The sequence below is a fragment of the Argiope bruennichi genome, chromosome 5 (assembly GCF_947563725.1).
Source record: "Argiope bruennichi chromosome 5, qqArgBrue1.1, whole genome shotgun sequence".
Lineage (NCBI taxonomy): Eukaryota > Metazoa > Arthropoda > Arachnida > Araneae > Araneidae > Argiope > Argiope bruennichi.
Genome location: NC_079155.1, coordinates 92,086,738 through 92,104,979, shown reverse-complemented (window position 1 = coordinate 92,104,979; position 18,242 = coordinate 92,086,738). Strand labels below are relative to the sequence as shown.

Below are 18,242 nucleotides of genomic sequence, written 5' to 3'. Positions count from 1 at the left end.
TATTTTCTAAAACTTTATAGAACAATTATTAATTTTATGAAAATAAACTTCAACTAGATTCTATTTTGAAATGATAAATTATGAATTAATGCAATATTGCTAAATTTATCAAGGCATTAAAATTTTGATGATACAAAAAGTAGGAGATTGACTGTCATAAAATTTCTAATTAGCATATCTCTTTTCTGAAAATAATTTATAACTTTTTAAAAATTAAATTAAATTTCAATCATATGGCTTAACCCTTTATTTACCAAATTATTTTACCATCAACTTTTTAAATATATTTTTGAAAAAGATTAGATAAATTTTGGTACAGAAGAAACCTGAAGAAGAAAAGAAAAAAACCCCCTTTTTTAATGAATTAAAATTATTTATTTGATTAAATTAATAATAAGATTTTAAATGTTATTTTTGGTTGATATCTATTGCTTTCTATTGGAAATACCTTCTTCGTGTTCTTTCAAATACTATTAGAATAAATAAATATATTATTAAGATATCAATTGGACTTAAAATGTACTTTAAAATACCGTTGATAAATAAAGGGTTAAGTAAAGCTTCTTAATTGTCCTGTATAATCTATAAAAAAATCACAATAATTCATGAAAACCTACATTTAAAAATATAAGTGATTTCACAAATCATTACAGAAAAATTTTAAAGGTTTCGCTTTTCTATGAATAATCATTTCAGTTTAAGTGAATATTTATGCTATTAATTAAATTAGTTTTCGTTTATATAGGAAACAAGACATGTTTGAGTACAATTTTAAATGATGAATCTAAAATCCATGAAATTATCGTTCTTTTCCGATAGTTCAATGACGTCTAATTTTCAGAGAGAAAAAACGTTGCATTTTTATTGATACTCGCAGCAAGTCAGAAGATATGAAACAAAATACAAATTCATAAATCGTCTATAGTAAACCAAATTTTTTTGACAATCGACAATTTTATAGACATTTACATAAATTTGGTACAAAATTTTGGTTATTCTATTAACTTCCAAAAAATTTGAATAATTCTTTGAGGACAGACTTTACAATTATTGATACATCTCACAAATAATGAGATAGTGTCCGCTGTCTTTGTACAATTAAGTCAGCAACATACATCAATTCTATGTATAACACAATAGGCACGTCGAAGACTTGATCCAAACACTGAAAAATATATCACAGACTTGATAAATGTACATTTTCTTTTCTTTAAGGACTCTACAAGCGTCATCCATGAGGATCTTCGTATCTGATGAAGAGCAGAGATTTCAAAAGAGTTGCGCACAGCAGCAAACTCAGGTTCCAGTGGACGGAACGCAGCTTTGGAGAGGAGTTTTGGACTGAAAAAAAATGGGAAACATGTAAGTTTACTTTATATTGTTATATTAAAAATAATTTTGCATTAAATATTTTTAATTTAAGTTCGTGTCTCATTAGTGCATGATATATCAAAATTTGACTAATTAGCATCTTTTTTTTAAACCAAAATGTTGTCGTGGAATTACAGAACACAAAAATTATTTTGATAATTTAGAAAATAAGGAGTTTTAATTATAGAGAATTAAATCCAATGAAGAATTCAGTTTGTTAACTGGACATAAACAAATTAACAAAATTCTATTACGATGATATGTATAGATATCTAAATAACACTCCAATTTAAAATTACTTGAAATATAATAAGTTTTCTGCCACAAACAGACACAGGTACTCACACAGTTACAACTGTAACAAGACTCATATTTAATTCAGGTGTCGAATAAAATTCTCATTATATCAGGAAGTATAATACTGATTATGTATATAGAAAACCATTTTTACTTATTACAACTCATTCGCCGAGCATTTATTTACGTTGAATCACTTAAATGTAACTTCATGGCCATAATTCTGTCAAACTAAAAGCCATTAAAGCCCTTCCGTTTTAATTTACTTCCATATGTTTCATTCATTGTGTGCATAAACTTTTCTAAAACAGACCAATAGCGCAACATTATAGATATAGTAAAAAAATAAATGTCCAGATCATCTAAATCTCATGATATTGTAATGGCATTATTTTTATTCGTCTTGTAAACAACACACACACACACGAAATATTTGATGAAAATGTTTTTAATTTCAGAGGAACAATGTAATCTTACTTAGACAAATATTTTTAAAAGCTGTCGAAATTCAGAAAAAATTTGCAAAACTATTAAATTGCACAATTGAAAAGATAATTTTTTGAATTTTATTATAATGCGAAATCATTATAATAATGGAATATTCTGTACAGTTCTGTACAGTAATAATGTATGGAATATTCTGTACAGTTTTGTACAGTAATAATGCATGGAATATTCTGTACAGTTCTGTACAGTAATAATGCATGGAATATTCTGTACAGTAATAATGCATGGGATATTCTGTACAGTAATAATGCATGGAATATTCTGTACAGTTACAACAGGAAAATCCCGAAATTCAAATCAATTTATAATTAAACTTTCAAAAAAAGAAGAAAAAAACTGAGTTGCACATTTTTCTAAAGTATGCATGCTACAAATTTGGTAGTCATAGGTCAAATAGTTTGTTCTGTACAGCTCGAGGATACATATACACTTTACATTCATATTTATTATTAATAAAGATAAACTGCTGCATTTATCCCAATAGTAAGTTATATAATTGATTATATTTTCAAGTCAGATACGTGACTAATATACAAATATTCGCGAATTTATCAGTTCGCTTCCATCATTTTATGAAATCTAAACTTTTCTCCTATTCCAGAATTTTCTGAATGAAAAATTCTTTTAAGACCTCAATTAAAATAAGAATAATTAAATAGAGGATTGGCTAAAAATTTCATGAAAATCAGAAATGAACAATAAAGTATGTTTTTCAATAAACAGAGTAAGAATTTACAATAAGGAAGGGCCCATTTTAATTCAATTAGATTCATTTTATTTCTCAGAAGTGAAATTAATGATTAAATAATTCGTGCAGTGAACCAGATCAAAGAGGCATTGTATAATATTAAGCATTGTTCCATTAAATTTGTAATATTTAACATTATATATTTTAACTATATATCTTTACATTATACACATTTGTATAATATCTGTTTAGAAAAATCTCTGGAACTAAAATAATATCACCATTTAAACTTTTTGCAACTCATATCATTTACAAATAATTATATTTGTGTTTTGATTAGATAATTATTCGAACAAAGCACTTTATTTGATCTTACAAATTTTTACAAAAATATAAATTGTTAGGTAACTAGTAATTCTTGAAGTAAAAAGAAATGAATGTGATTTTTATAATTTTCTGAAATTGACTATGAACATTTTTTACAAAATTTAGAAGTTGTCTTAGCAATTTTTATCAAAATTCTCTTTTGATTTAATATGTAATTAAATGTAATAAAATATGACATTAATTCTCAAATGGTTTCCATCAAGTTTTGTAAAATATTTGTAAGTTGATAATTTACGTAGAAATATATAGCAATAAATCAGTATAAAACCACATACTATGCAGTTCGAGTATTTATTTATTAGAAAAATATTTTAATCAAATTTGTTTCACTATCATTTCAATAAATTCTATGCCTTTATTAAATAGAATGAATATTAAGGAACAATTCTTTATAAAGTTATTTTCAATGATTTCTGAATATATTAAAACTTTCTAGAAAAAAAGATTTAACACATTGGCCAACATATGTAAAAACCTAGTTTTCTTAAACAGTTTTCAACTAATTTCATCATCATTTATAACATTATGATTACATAAAAATTACCAATATTTTTTTTCTAAGAAATTACCTTTCAAATGGGAAAGTAGTAAGAAAATTTCAGCTATTTTCCCCCCAAATGGTCATTGTAACAAAGACATTTTTTAGCATCATGCAGAGTCTCATATAACGTATGAAAGTGTTAATTTTAATATTAATTTTTTTAAATACATTTATTTATTCTTATTTTTTTCTCAAAATACTGTGAAAATTATAGAAGAAATACTCGCTAAAAATACGGTCATTTGGTATAACCTCTCTTTATTATTTTACAATATATTTAAAAATTAAAAAAAATATTAAAAGCAATTAGTTGGAATGTTGTAATTTTAAAATAAAATTATAAATGCTAATTTTATGGAAAATTATGAAAAGTAAATTAAAAAAATTAAATGGAAATTTTAAATGAGTTTTAAATGAATCCATCGTATATTACAATAAATTTTATTGATACAAATTCCTTATGTATTTTATAATTTCAAAGTTTTCAATTTTTTTTAAAGGAATGTTTCTGAAAGCAATGGATTATATGTTATTAAGGAAATGTTATTGATCCAAATAAGAGTTTCCATTGTCAAAAGATGGACATTTTTTCTTCGAAATCTGCAGCAGTATAAAAATATTCAAACAATTTTTTCACAACAAAAAACATCAATAAAATCTGTCAATGCTTTAGAGATTATATAAAGTAATATGCTATAAAATATCTCTTGATATGATGGCTAAATCTTTCCTATGACCATATTATCACTTCGTAACGTTCTGCGAAACGCTATATTGCTGATATCCATGATATCTCCTTCCCCCCACCCCGCAAAAAAAAAGCTGTGTTGATATTCTTGTTTTGTTGAAGGACTACTCCAAAAATGCATTTACTCCAGTGAATACGGATAAAAAAAAATCTCTTTTCCTTCTATACAAAAGGCGAAAACTCTCAAAACGGTCAAAAATGTATTCACTTTCTTTGGTAAAAAGAGAAAGTTACTTTAACTGAAGCTGGATAGATGGTTTTCACGATTTTCATCGGTTCAGAGTGAAAAATTGCGACGCTTTGAAAAAGACCACGGAATTTTTTTTTTTTAGCTGTCCAATTCAATTTTAAGAGACATCTGAGCTGCTTTAAACATTTTTTTCAGCAGGGAAGCTTATATGCTAAAAGCTTATAAAGCTTTAGTCAGCAAGGAAAAAAAAATCTTATCTATTTTTTTGAGATGCATATCCATTTCCATCTCTTTTTGTATAGCAAGACATGGATACGAGCTATTTCATTTAGATATTTTTCGCAACGAATTCAGTCAAAACTTGTTTACTTGAGTTTTTTAAGAGTGCATATATGCGAAATTGAACGAGATTTCTTTTTTATAGAAAGTTCTTTGAAGATATTTTTGAAGTTAAATCCATTACTTAAATCGGAATTTAAAATACTTAAAAGCGATTCTAACTGAAATTTTTTAAAGATAACTTCTGTTATAAACAATTAAAATTTCAATACAGATCCCCTTTGTAAGTCCAAAAATATATACTAAAATATATTTTGCAACTTAATATTATATAAATAAGTATATACTTAAAGTATAAAATTATATGTATATATTTAATTCGTAATAATTTGCTATATATATATATATATTCTTTTCTTTGGACTCGGAAACGATATGGTTTTATCCATCGATATCTTTTTAAATGCCATTTGTTCAATCTGTTTATCTTGCTTGATTTTTATAAATCTCGAAAACCCAGTACACTAGGAGGAACGGAAATACGACATTGCTAGGGCTCCTGTGTTTTCATATGAAATGAAAAGTAGCGAAATCAGTACCAAGATAAGGATTGGGGGACTCTATAGCAGTTTCTTTTTCTTGAAGGATGTATAATGAAGTGTTTTTGTTTGATCGAAAATAGAGAATGACTAGGAAGAAGAGACCGCTGATTAGATATTTGAGTCATGCAAGAATAATTGAAATAACAGAAATAATAATTGATAAAATCGCTGCAGTAGTTTTGACTGGGGACACTCTGTAAAGGCTTTATCTCATAGGTGATTGCAATCGAGCAATTTTATCATGTGAGAACATGATGTTGTTTTGGTTAGAGGGTTTTGAAGCTCGAAATCGAGTCGGCAATGAATAAAGCATAAATGACAATTTTCCTCATCATCTTTTAAGCGCATATATTTTTTACCTGCTTTTACCAGTAATACGTTATTATTAAGTAAGCTTATTTGAAAGCAGATGCGTTTTTAAAAGGTTGGCCTGCGTTTACCAGTATTGCTTTATTATTACGTATACTTCTTTGACAGCAGATGCGTTTTTAAAAGGTTAACGCAGAACTATGACATCATAGCTGTTATCTCAAAATCGGTCGAGCTCCTTGTTTGCCAGCTAGAAAAACTAAAAATGAAAGTTTAAAACACACACACACACACACACACACACACACACACACACACACACACACACACACACACACACACACACACACACACACACACACACACACACACATATATATATATATATATAGAGAGAGAGAGAGAGAGAGAGAGGGATAGAGACCGATAGAAAAATCTCGTGATTGTTTCAAACCGGTTTAAACTGGTTAACGACTTAAATTAATTAAAACAAATAATGACATAAAAATAATAATGTTATCACATGATAACTGAAATTTGCGATCGTATAGTTCATTTTAATTTTTCTCCAGTTTTATATATATATATTTGATATTGATATTTCTCTCATATTTGGAATAGTGTGGAGAAAAGACGAACTCTCATAACATTTTTGGGCTTATAAACTTTTATATAAAATACATTTAGCGAGATAAGATACGTGGTTATGTCTAGAATATTGCTTTTACCTAGTTGTGTTTGATATATTAGATTTTATGGCCAAGTTCAGGCGTTTTTTGCATTTGTCAAGATGACACTCAGATGAACTGTCAAGATTAGTTCGCATATGTATTCCAGAGAGAACTTAGACACTATTTAAATTTTACAAAGATGCCTAATCGAATTTAAAATGGATATACTTTCTTTATCTTTTCTCAATTGCTGGTTGGTTAGCTAAATCGTTCTATATCGAGTGTTACTCTTGTATGTCTACTTCTTTTATGCCGCGACAAATATTTTTTTCAAGTATCATATCTTTATTTGAAGATATGTTCACTAAAATTTATCGTTATCAATTTTAAAGCTTTATTAGGATTTCAGGGTTTTATCAATCATTTTGGGAAATTTGTTTTATTTTTGAAAGTAAATTTTTGAAAGCATCCCTACTAAAAGTAATCTATATCCCTATGAATAACCGATATAAGATAATTAATGCTTCATTTTATCTCTTCATTAAAGTGTAATCTTACAAAGCATCATTATTTAAGATCAAACACCTTCGAATAATGAAAGATACATATAGTACAATAAATACAATGTTTATGAGATGTTTGACGCAAATGTTGAAAATACGTGATTATTGTTGCTATTTGTCTCTTTGACTTAAAAAAAAATATTTCCCAAGATTTAAATTTTGAAAATAATATAACCAGGCAATTTAATTCGAGTTTTTATCTATTTTTTTGTATAAAGCCATTTTTCTTGAGTTTTATTTCAACTAAAAAAAAGGAAGAAAAAAAAGTGCAATGGAATAAAAATGCAATTGAAAAGAATTCGCATTCTCTCTCTCTCTAAAAAAAATCAGCATTCAAAAATTTAAATGATGAAAATGTTTGAAATCATCATCCCCCCCTATCAAAAAAAAATCACAAAACGAGATAGGTTAGGGGTAGTATTTTAACTAAAAGTTCTTCTTATTGTAAAGAAGTTACAAAATTGAGGTATTAACATCCACTAATAACCTTATTTTTCTACAGTTATATGAACAATTAGCATATTTTTAGATATAAAAAGAAAAAAATGCTTTGAGAACATTCATCACATTTTATTAAAGAAAATCAATGGCAATCACATTAGATTTTTCAATGCATAACATTTCTTTCCTTACACATTTTTAGTGGAGTTATAAAATTAAACTTTATGAGATCAAACTAAAAATTAACATTTTCTAAAACAAGCAGGCATGCATTTTTTCATAAACCGGAATGGTTACTGAAGAAATGCCTGCCCACTTACCTTTGTCTTGTCTTGACGGAGTGTTGTAAAATCGTTTTGGTTTTATTTTCAACACAGGAAGTCTCTTTTTGGTAAAAGTTTTAATTAATGGTTCAACCGCCATGTGGCCGTATTAGAGACCTTGACACAATATTGCTCTGATATCATCGAACAGATTTCATAATAGCATTTGTACTTTTAAACAACGAGTTGGCGCAGCATAAGCGAAAGCATTTTTATTCCATAAAACTTTAAAACAGTACCTTCTTCTTCTTCATGAGCACAACAGCCCCTTGCAGATCTTGGCTGCATCAATCATGAGCGCTTTCCAACCCCGGCAACTCCCTTCCAGTTCTTTATCCTCAGAACACTCAGGTCTCTTTCCACATCATCCAGCCATCTAATTAGATGTCTTCCTCTGGACCGGGATCCCATAGGACTTTAAAAAGTGGATATTTTGAGGGTGCTGTTTTCAGGACTTCTCCAGATATGACCGAGACATCTTAACCTATTTCTCCGGATAACCAATGTTATCTGTGGTTGTCTATAGAGTTTGTGTAATTCAAAATTGAATATAATTCACCAACATCCTCTCTCTAATACTGTTCCAATGATAGTTCTAAGGATCTTTCTCTCCAACATGTTCAGAGAACGCTGAGTGTCCAAAATAAGAGTCCAAGTTTCACTTGCATAGAGCAGAATAGGGATAATAAGAGTATTATATTAAAACAATACCAGAAATGAGAAATCTAAAAATCACAGCTTCATCGAAAAGCCCCATCCAAAAAGTATTCAGTAACCTAATTTCTGCCACTGAACTTTATTTATCCTTTCTATCACTTTAGATTCCCCCATATTTCTTTCTTAAGAAACATTTACACATCATCCGAGCTGGAGGGTAAATTAAACCAAATTAACTCTTCATCCCCATAACGGCAAGAAGAAGAAGAAGTAGAGGGACGCCTCCACCAGATAATAGTCTAGAGCTCATAATCACGCAGGCTATCAGAATAAAGTTTGCATTGAAATTCTACTCGGGGAGCTTGTACGGCATTCAGTATTCGTAAATCATTAGCTTCGGGCCGTAAATGCCAGTTTTATTAGCGCTCCTCTGTGCTTACGAAGGCATCGGCATTGAGAGATTAGTTGAGGAGAAGCGAATGTTGCCCAACCGAGACGTCCGTCTAGCCCTTAATGTAACGACGCTAGTCGTAACATTAAGATCCGTTTCTCAGCATGTACGCCAAAGAATAAAAGTGATGGAGTTTTTCATTGTTGTTGGGGCATGGGACTTTTATGGATTTATGGCTTAGCGTGTAAACACAATAAGGGGATGCCTCCTGCTACCTTAAATGATAGGACAAATGGTTTTGAATTATAGTTGTTTACTTTGGTTAAGATGTTTATCTGGATCCTGGTTGTGAAAAAAAAGTGATTTTTATATCTTATTAAAGGTGTCAAGTGACTTGTACTTTTTATTAGAATTTTTAACATTTTTATGTTTTTTAACGATCTAAAGCACTTTTATTTCAGTTTTCTTACATTGTGGATGGAATTAACCAGTGGGAATTTTAAAAAAGAAGAGGGATTACTTTAAGCCACTTTATTTTCAAGAATGTTTTAACCCTTTGCATTCAGAAAAGTAATTCGATGCATAATTATTCACCTATTATAAGGGCTTTTTATTGTTCCGAAAAATAAATATATATAATCGTTTTAAATTGAATTTTTTTGAAAAATTAATCTACATATTTGTTTACTATTCTGTAGGCGTTTTTAACAATCAAAATTGAAAAATGAATAGATAAAGCATCAAAATGATAAACCATCTTGAATGTTAATTAGGAGGCACCATTCTTGTGCAAAGGGTAAAAAAGTTTATATACAAAATATTTCTGAAAATCAAGTGGTTTTTATACCTTATTAAGAGCATATGTTTTTGTGGAAGACTGAATTTTATAATATTTTCTTCTTAAGTCTATTTGTCACTGGAAATATTTATTATAAAAATATAGATTAGGATGTTCAATAGAAATCTTGTAAAAAAGTATGAATACATTTACAGTATTGTCTTTTATTGGATTTTTAAATGCTTGCCTTTAGGCAATAATAATGATCACAATAATAACAATAATTCAAAAACTGTCAAATTTATATTAAATAACATTTGCTAATTAACTAAAAGTAATTTTTTAATATTTTTTTAGAAAACCAGAAGAACTGAGCAAAAGCTACTTTAAATAAGGGTGTAATATATATATATATATATATATATATAATCTTTAGAAAGAATCTCATTTTTTGACCTCTATTCTATTAATCGATTATTTAAACACAGACATGGAATCTGTAATCGATGTATTATAGTAATCTATAATGTGTATTATCATGTAGATTTATATCTAAGATTGCATTGTTTCCTAAACAAACTGAATTAACAAACTGTGTAATGGATTATTTATAATATAATAATTAATTTTTCAATAATTGAAAAATTATTTTTCTTTGTAATAGTTTTAGATAATGATTCTTTTTCTCAAAATGTACGGTCAGTTGTTATACCTGCGTTCGTAAAATAATCAAATAATTTATCATATTTGAGTTAATGGAAACACAACTCTATAAAAGGAATCACCATATATACATTTAATAGATAATTAAATGATATAACTTGTACAGATCAACAGTTTTGTTGGTTATGTTAAATTTATTCTTTTACAATAAATTTTAAATTTATTGTCACGAAATTTAAACATCATTTAGAAATTGGCAATTAAAATTATCAACTTTCCATCACTTGAAAAGTGTATGTATTCATAATGTATCGAAGAATGCCCTTTCGCGAGTTTGCTAAGCTCGGAAAATTATAATTCTAATTGCAAATATCTAAGCCAATTTTACAGATAACTTCCTGAAACTTATGTGTTTTTATTACAGTATAGCCTACATTTTTAAATTGGACTTTTTGGCCGATTTTCTTTATTTTTTTGAGTTATTTTTTTATAATTTCATTAATTTCATATTCACCGACAGAGGCGCTGCAAACTTTTTCAATACATTCAGCATAATCAAATTATTATTGATTCTATAGATATACTTTATTTTTTTGCTTATATGAGACGCCGTTTCGAATTTTAAAAAGACTTAAAAGAGCTTCCGTTATTTTAGTACACAGGGTGATGAGTAAATCACTTCCTTAGTGATTTCTTATTGTTTCTTTCCTTATTGTGTGCGTAGGAGTAGTTTAGTTTATTTATATTAACGTCTCGTTTTAAATCAACACTAGGGCTATTTTGCGACGGACTTCGCAATTTTGAACCGCGGTCAGATGGCGAGAACGAGACCTGACCGGGCACCCCCTCTCCACACCACGCCATACCAGGTGCGTATGAATAAGTTTGGTCAAAAGGAAAATTTTCTTAATCAAAATATGAGTAATCAATATGGAAAAAAAGTTAAATAAGCAGTAATTATAAGACTAATTGATCTGTTTCTTTATGTAAAATGCTTGAAAGAGCCTAAATTATAGAACACAAACAAAGAAAAAAAACTTATATATGAGCATTGATTTTCATATCGATTTAAGACAGAATCTAGAGATTACAGAATTATTACTCGATGAAAAGGGCTTATGAAATTTTTTTCTAATCAAATATTACTAATGCTTTTGTTTTCTTTACTCGATATTTTTTTTATTTATAATTGATATATTTTTTTTTTCATTATCACGGATATTTTGCTTGCATTTATTCATTTCTTTTCCAGTTAAAACCATTTTTTATTTTCATAATGAATCATAAAAGTAATAAAGTATTTGATCCAGCTTTCATATATTCTTAATTATTCCAAATAGGAAAAATGTTAATTTTTAAGCAGCTTTCCATTTAAGCATTTTAATAATTAATAGTAGAGCCTTTGTTCTTGGCCCCAAAAAAAGCACAAAAAGAATGGAATTTTTATAATTTTTTTTCACTCAGAATATGATGCAGGAAACTGAAGGGAACAGATGTTTACAAAAATTGTATTTTTGATGTAAATCAAAATAAGTTATACTCGGATATTAATCGATTTTAATATTAAAAAGAAACAATAATAATCACAATGTTTGATTACGTAAATATAGTTATACAAGTATTCCGATGAAATTCAGAAGAGTTTTTTTTTGTATTAAAAGAAACCCTAATGGATAATCTTCACTAAAAAATATTAATATTTTACATTAAAATACAAAATATTAAATGAAGTTATTACAATTATTATTATAATGCAATGAAGGATACATTTGATCTAAACATAATTTAAATACAGTAAAATCTAAACCAAAACCATATATCTATTTAGAGGTGTTTTAGAAATTGTTCCGTTTGAAACATTTCAAAAGATATACCACTTATTACAGTAGTTACTGTCTAAAGTGCTATCTAATTTTAATACTAAACTCTTGTCATTGTTTTCTTAATCATTATATTTATAAATTCCTTCAGGATATATGAACCACGAATTGTTTATATCTATATGGTCCAGATTTTATTTGATAATAACTGCTTGAAAAAAATTGCTTGTCACATAACCAATGTCAATCAATATTTCATACTGCAAATACTGGCTCGTAGATTGAAGGTTAATGATTCTTTACTTTAGCTGATTGAGCATTTTAAATGCTGTATAGATTGAGGTAAGTTTGTACGATTCGAAAGCGATTAAAATTTCGGAATTGAATTCGGAGCTTTTAGAAATATAAATAAGTCATGAAACCTAAAACAACCGGAAATGTTCTTAAGTATAGTCTTTATTTTGCTATCTGAATATGCTGTATGTATTTGTTGACAGATGTTCGATATAACGTAATCTATTTACGTATATCATTTCGTTAGTAGCGGATTGTTATGAGCGAGGATAGAACCTGGGTCCTTGTGGTTCGCAGCCCAGTAACATGACCACAATACAAAGCAATTGCTCATGTAGCGTAGCTGTTAACTGGTTTATAAGCTTTCACCACATGTTCCACAACTACTGATTAATGGATCCTAGCTCTTCTGGATTCAGTAGTGATGCAGCCTACTGAAACAATCAAATTCTTAGTGCACACATTAGTTCAATATTATCTTTAAAAGTTATTCAAATATGCACGTGTGACCAGTTGTCAAAAATTCTACTAGTATTTTTCTCTTTCTCTATTGAAAAATACAAAGTCTTTACATTAACTATGAAAATTTAACTTTATTGTTATGAGAGAGAAAGATACTGTATACTAAGCATTTACTAATCGGTAGCAAATTTGCGAACTCGTGCGATTGAACCCAAAACACTCTTAATTTGAACATATAAATTTTACATAGGAGCCTCGTACGAATGGAAAATTAGAAATACTTAAGGTATCTGTCTACGTCTAAAAGGCCACTTTTGGTCAAAATTCACAATTTTTTTTTATTTTAAAGTGCATTTATTTAGCTTTCTAAATCTGTATTTATTTTTCTCCTACGATTGATAGAAATGGAGAAATGTAGATTTATGTAATTCAAAAGAGTCGAAAACGAAACCGGAAGTGCTTACCGGAAGTTGAATGTTTTTCGTCGTTTCATCAAACATACGCTCCTAAAATCAGAAATTAATTATTTTTTTAAATTTATACAAAACTATATGCAAGCCACCTAAATTTGAATTAATTTTCAGCTCTTTATATACAGAAAAGATTGGCAACAGCTGCTTCTCGAACATTGTTTACGTTTGAAAACATCTGCTCGTCTCGTGTTATATGTTTATTTACTTTGCTTTTTCGAGTGAATACAGCTTAGTTTGATTTGAATATTTATTGCTTTTTGTTTAAAAAGTGTTTTAAATGGGTGGAAAAAGCATTAACAGAAGTAAGAAACGAAAGTTTCATGGAAATAGGCATTCTTCTTCCATGCAAGCTGCAGACTCTGTTGGTGTATCAGATTCAAAACAAAAGACTTGCAGCGAAAAGAAACTGCTGAATTCGCAGTTATGTGAAGATAATGTTCCTGATTTGAAAACAAATAACCTTTCTGGATTTCGAATTATGGATATCGAGATATTAATAAGTGTTTTTACTCTTTTATGTTGTCCTTTATGCTTCAAAAGCAACTTGTATTTGATAGAGGATTCTACCTTTGGATTGTGTTCGAATTTCTGCCTCAAATGCAAGAATTGCTCCTTTTACAAAGGATTTTCTTCATCTAAAAAGAAAAACACATCCAATGAAATAAACACTCGACTTGTGTGTGCACTTAGAATCATTGGAAAGGGTTATACGGCTGGAAAGAATTTTTTTGCTACCCTCAATTTTCCATCTTTTCTTTCCAAACAAGCATTCAGAATGCAGGAACTGAAGTTTCTTCGTACTGCTCGTTCTGTTGCAGAAAATTCAATGAATATTGCTGCTACTGAGTTAAAAGACAATAAAAACCCTGCTGCTATTACTGAATGTGGTGTATCTGTTGATGGAACATGGCAACGGAGAGGATTTTCATCACTGAATGGAGTAGTGAGTGCAATCTCTGTGACATGTGGTAAGGTGCTGGATATTGAAGTGATGTCTCAGTTTTGCCAATGGTGTCACACGAAAAAGCTGAATTTATCATGTGCATCAAAACATCAGTGTGCAAATCATAAGGGTTCATCTGGAAGTATGGAAGTGCTTGGTGCTTACAGAATATTTGAGCGTTCCAAGAGTTGTCGTAAACTCATTTATTCACAATACTATGGAGATGGTGACTCTAAGGGCTATGATACAGTTAAAGACATTTATGGGAAAGATTCCGTTTCAAAACTGGAATGCATTGGCCATATTCAGAAGCGAGTAGGCACTCGTTTGAGAAAATTAAAGTCATCGAATAAATCTCTTGGTGGCAAAGGGAAATTAACAGACTCCTTCATAAATAAGTTGCAAAATTACTATGGGATAGCAATTAGAGCTAATTCAGGGAATTTATTGCAAATGCAGAGTGCAACCATTGCTGCATTTGCTCACACATGTTCTAATAATAAACATCCCATGCATGGACAGTGCCCAACAAGAAAGGACAGTTGGTGTAAATATCAACGTGCAATTTCCTGTGGAAAAAAATTCAAAGAAACAAATGCAGGTCTTCCAAAGAACATTATTAAAATCATTAAGCCAACATATATGCAGCTATGCGATCAAAACTTATTGAAAAAATGCTTACACGGTAAGACTCAAAATGCCAATGAAAGCTTCAATAATCTTTTGTGGACAATAATTCCCAAAAACACATTTGTGGAGCTACAGACTTTACGTTTGGGAGCATCAATAACTGCAATAATTTTTAATGATGGATTTTATGGTCTCTTGGCAATTTTTTTTGAACTGGGAATAACTCCTGGGGATTATACCCTGAGACACTTCCTTTCTCTCGATAAAGAAAGAATCATCACGTCAAAAAGGCAGTCATTGGGTACAACAAAAGTTGCCAGGAAAAAATTAAGAGCTGTTAGAAAGAAGAAAACAGATAAAATTGTTAACAAAGAAGGTGTATCATATAAATGTGGTGAATATTAATAAAAATGAAGAGAGATATTTTTCATAAAACACAATTAAAAACTTTAAATGCATTTTTTGAGGAACTTTAATTTTGTAAAAATTTTGATACGCAAAACATGATATCTCAAAATATTATGAATATTTTTTAATGAAATTTTGTATGTATGTTATTTATACTATCCTAAAGGCAATGAACTAGGATTATAGTTTTGTGAATAGTTTTTTATTTAGAGCTCATTAATGTTGTTTATGCATAAGAATTTTGATAAATTTTCAGTTAGGAAATACTCGAACTGCTATAACTTTCTTATAAATGCAAATATTTCTTAGATCCTAGTTCATTGCCTTCACTAAAGCTCTAACTATATTTTGTAGAAAAAGAATTTGAAAATTTTGATTAGAATTCTTGTTAGGATGTTTTGCGTTTTACACCAATTTTCACAGTTTTTTACCCAAATTTCCCCATTTGACTGAGTTGCAAATTACATAAAACTTTTTAAATGGTATTATTCATTGTTTTGAATTGCAATAACCTCAAAAATAAACTAAAAATGAAAATTAAACAGTTTTTTCAAAAATTTGTCTTCGCACGTAGACAGATACCTTAAAGGAAGAGCAATTCAATGTGAGACCAGTTCTGCTACAAACTTTTAAACCTTTCTTTTTCCTGTCAGATGAAACACAAACAGAAATAAAAACATTGCTTCACCTGAAAAGTTTTAAGAGAAAATGGATTTTAATACACAAATATACTGCGCCTAAAAATACAGACTGTTTTAATCTCACCAATTTAAAGCACGCTGCATTTCAAATTGAATTCTTTCAGACGAAACTGAATAGATGTGTAAAACTATCTATACACACTAATTCAATAAATGCAGTTTCTTACCGTGGCTGCTCTTTTCCGTTATGTGCAGCCCAGAGGCTTGTTGGCGCAGTCCAGATCCAAAAACGAGCTCCTCGTTGCTCATGGTGTAAACTCGGGAGATGGTGGCCGTGCACTTTAGCTTCATATTGCCCCGCCTGAAGTGCATCTCGTTCACCGTAAACTTCAGGCTCAGGCTGGAGGTCTCGAGTCCGTCCGAGTGCAGGGTGGTCGAATGCTCTAGCTCACTGTCCGATGTGGCCTGAAGGGGAAGAGGAAATAAAAATCGACTCTTGCAATCTCATTTTGTTTCCGTAAATAATAGCAAATTTAACGCATGGATAAAATTACAAAACTACTACTTTTGAAACGGAAACATATCTCAATTATAGTTGTTGGTTTGGTTCAAAGTATCTTGAGTCTCTTTCCATCTATTTTTTTAAAGTAATGCTCCCCTGTTCTTAAAAAACATTGATAAATTATCTGTGATAATTATTATAATTTATGGAACGAACATGTTATAAAATGGAAAACTTCTGAAAATTAAGTAATTTTAGTTGCAATTTTGACACATTTAATTAAAAAAAAAGATTACATTTTCTGGAAAGATTCATTATTAAGTAGATCTGAATCGCAGAGTTTTCAGTGTTAACAATAAAGAATTACAGCCAAAGAGAAAAATTGTGATATTTTTTCAAGTCATTAGAATTTAAGATTTCTTTCAGATCGACCATAAAGTTTGTTTTTTCTTATATTCTAAAGAATTCTTATCTTTAAATTCTAAATTGATCATTTAATCACAATAACTCAAGAACATAATAAAGGTTGACATATGAAATTTGGTATGTAGGTTTAGTACTAGAATTACTGATCTAATCCAATTTAATTCTAAATTTGTCAACTTGTATATTTTTTGGTAACAAATACAATAAATGACAAACTAAATGAATACATTTTAGAGCATGTCACTTTTGAAATTTATTGAATTTTAAACTAAACTCCTTAAATGATAAGTTGTCTGTCTAATTTTTTGTTCATGTGTATGTAGCTACAATTATTCAAAAACGCAGTTAGCAGTAAAATGACGTTTTGCCCAAATTTGTAAATTTTATTTTTGGTTTTGGACCTAATCGCTAGACAGGAATAAACCAAAAATAAGTAAATATTAGTATCTCTTTTTTGCAATATGAACTTGATCACCAAACGAATCGCATTGTATAAGTGCCAGATATTGGACTCGAATGATGGAATACATGATACCAAAATAAATGTTCAATTTTTCCATTAAAGATAGGCTTGAACACAACGTTTGCCCCTCTGTGTAAGTTTATAATATGTTCAATAGATACTTTAACTTGAAATATGGAAGCTTTGATACCCAAAATAAATAATCGTTTTTCTTCTCTGTAGTATAAAGTTCAGTACAAACCTAGATGATTTAATAAGTATTTTTTCTTCAACAGTGTTTGAACCTAACTAATGGACTGTTAAGGCCTCTCCTCAGCCACTGAAAAAATACAGTAGACTCCCGATTATCCGCGGGCGGATTATCCGCGCATGCCGCACTAAGTGTTTTTTTTTTCTTGCTTCCAAGCAAAGAGAAAATGCTTCCAAAGCAAGAAACAAATACAAATGACTGATTTCTTCAAAAAGGCGTAGTTTTACAGTTATGCTTTTGTAATTACATAATACATTACAGTATTAAAACAGTACATATGTATTAATTTTTCTGTGTATCCTTGACGCCTCTCGTAAGTACAAAGCACTTTTCTGTTTTCATTAACAAAATGCATTTTAGGTTAGTTTTGAGTGATATACTAAAATATTAAGCGTTAGTTAAACATTTCCTGCTGTTTATTTTACGTTTTCTTGTACATAAAACGATTTTCCAAAGTTGGAATGACTGTTTTCTCTTTTGCTATACCCGGTTTTAGCTTTTTTTCGGATTATCCGCGATTTTTG

General features: G+C 29.2%; 1 protein-coding gene across 1 annotated transcript in view; it reads right to left on the bottom strand.

Annotated features, from left to right (window-relative positions):
• Positions 1 to 648: 648 nt before the first annotated feature.
• Positions 649 to 18,242, bottom strand: part of LOC129969107 (cell adhesion molecule 1-like) — a 173,166-nt gene continuing 155,572 nt past the window's right edge. The window contains exons 5-6 of the mRNA XM_056083517.1: positions 16,305 to 16,542; positions 649 to 1,341 (exon numbers count right to left, since the gene is read on the bottom strand). Coding sequence (XP_055939492.1) covers positions 1,229 to 1,341; positions 16,305 to 16,542 — 351 coding nt within the window. The 3' untranslated portion in view covers positions 649 to 1,228. The remainder of the gene's footprint in view (positions 1,342 to 16,304; positions 16,543 to 18,242) is intronic.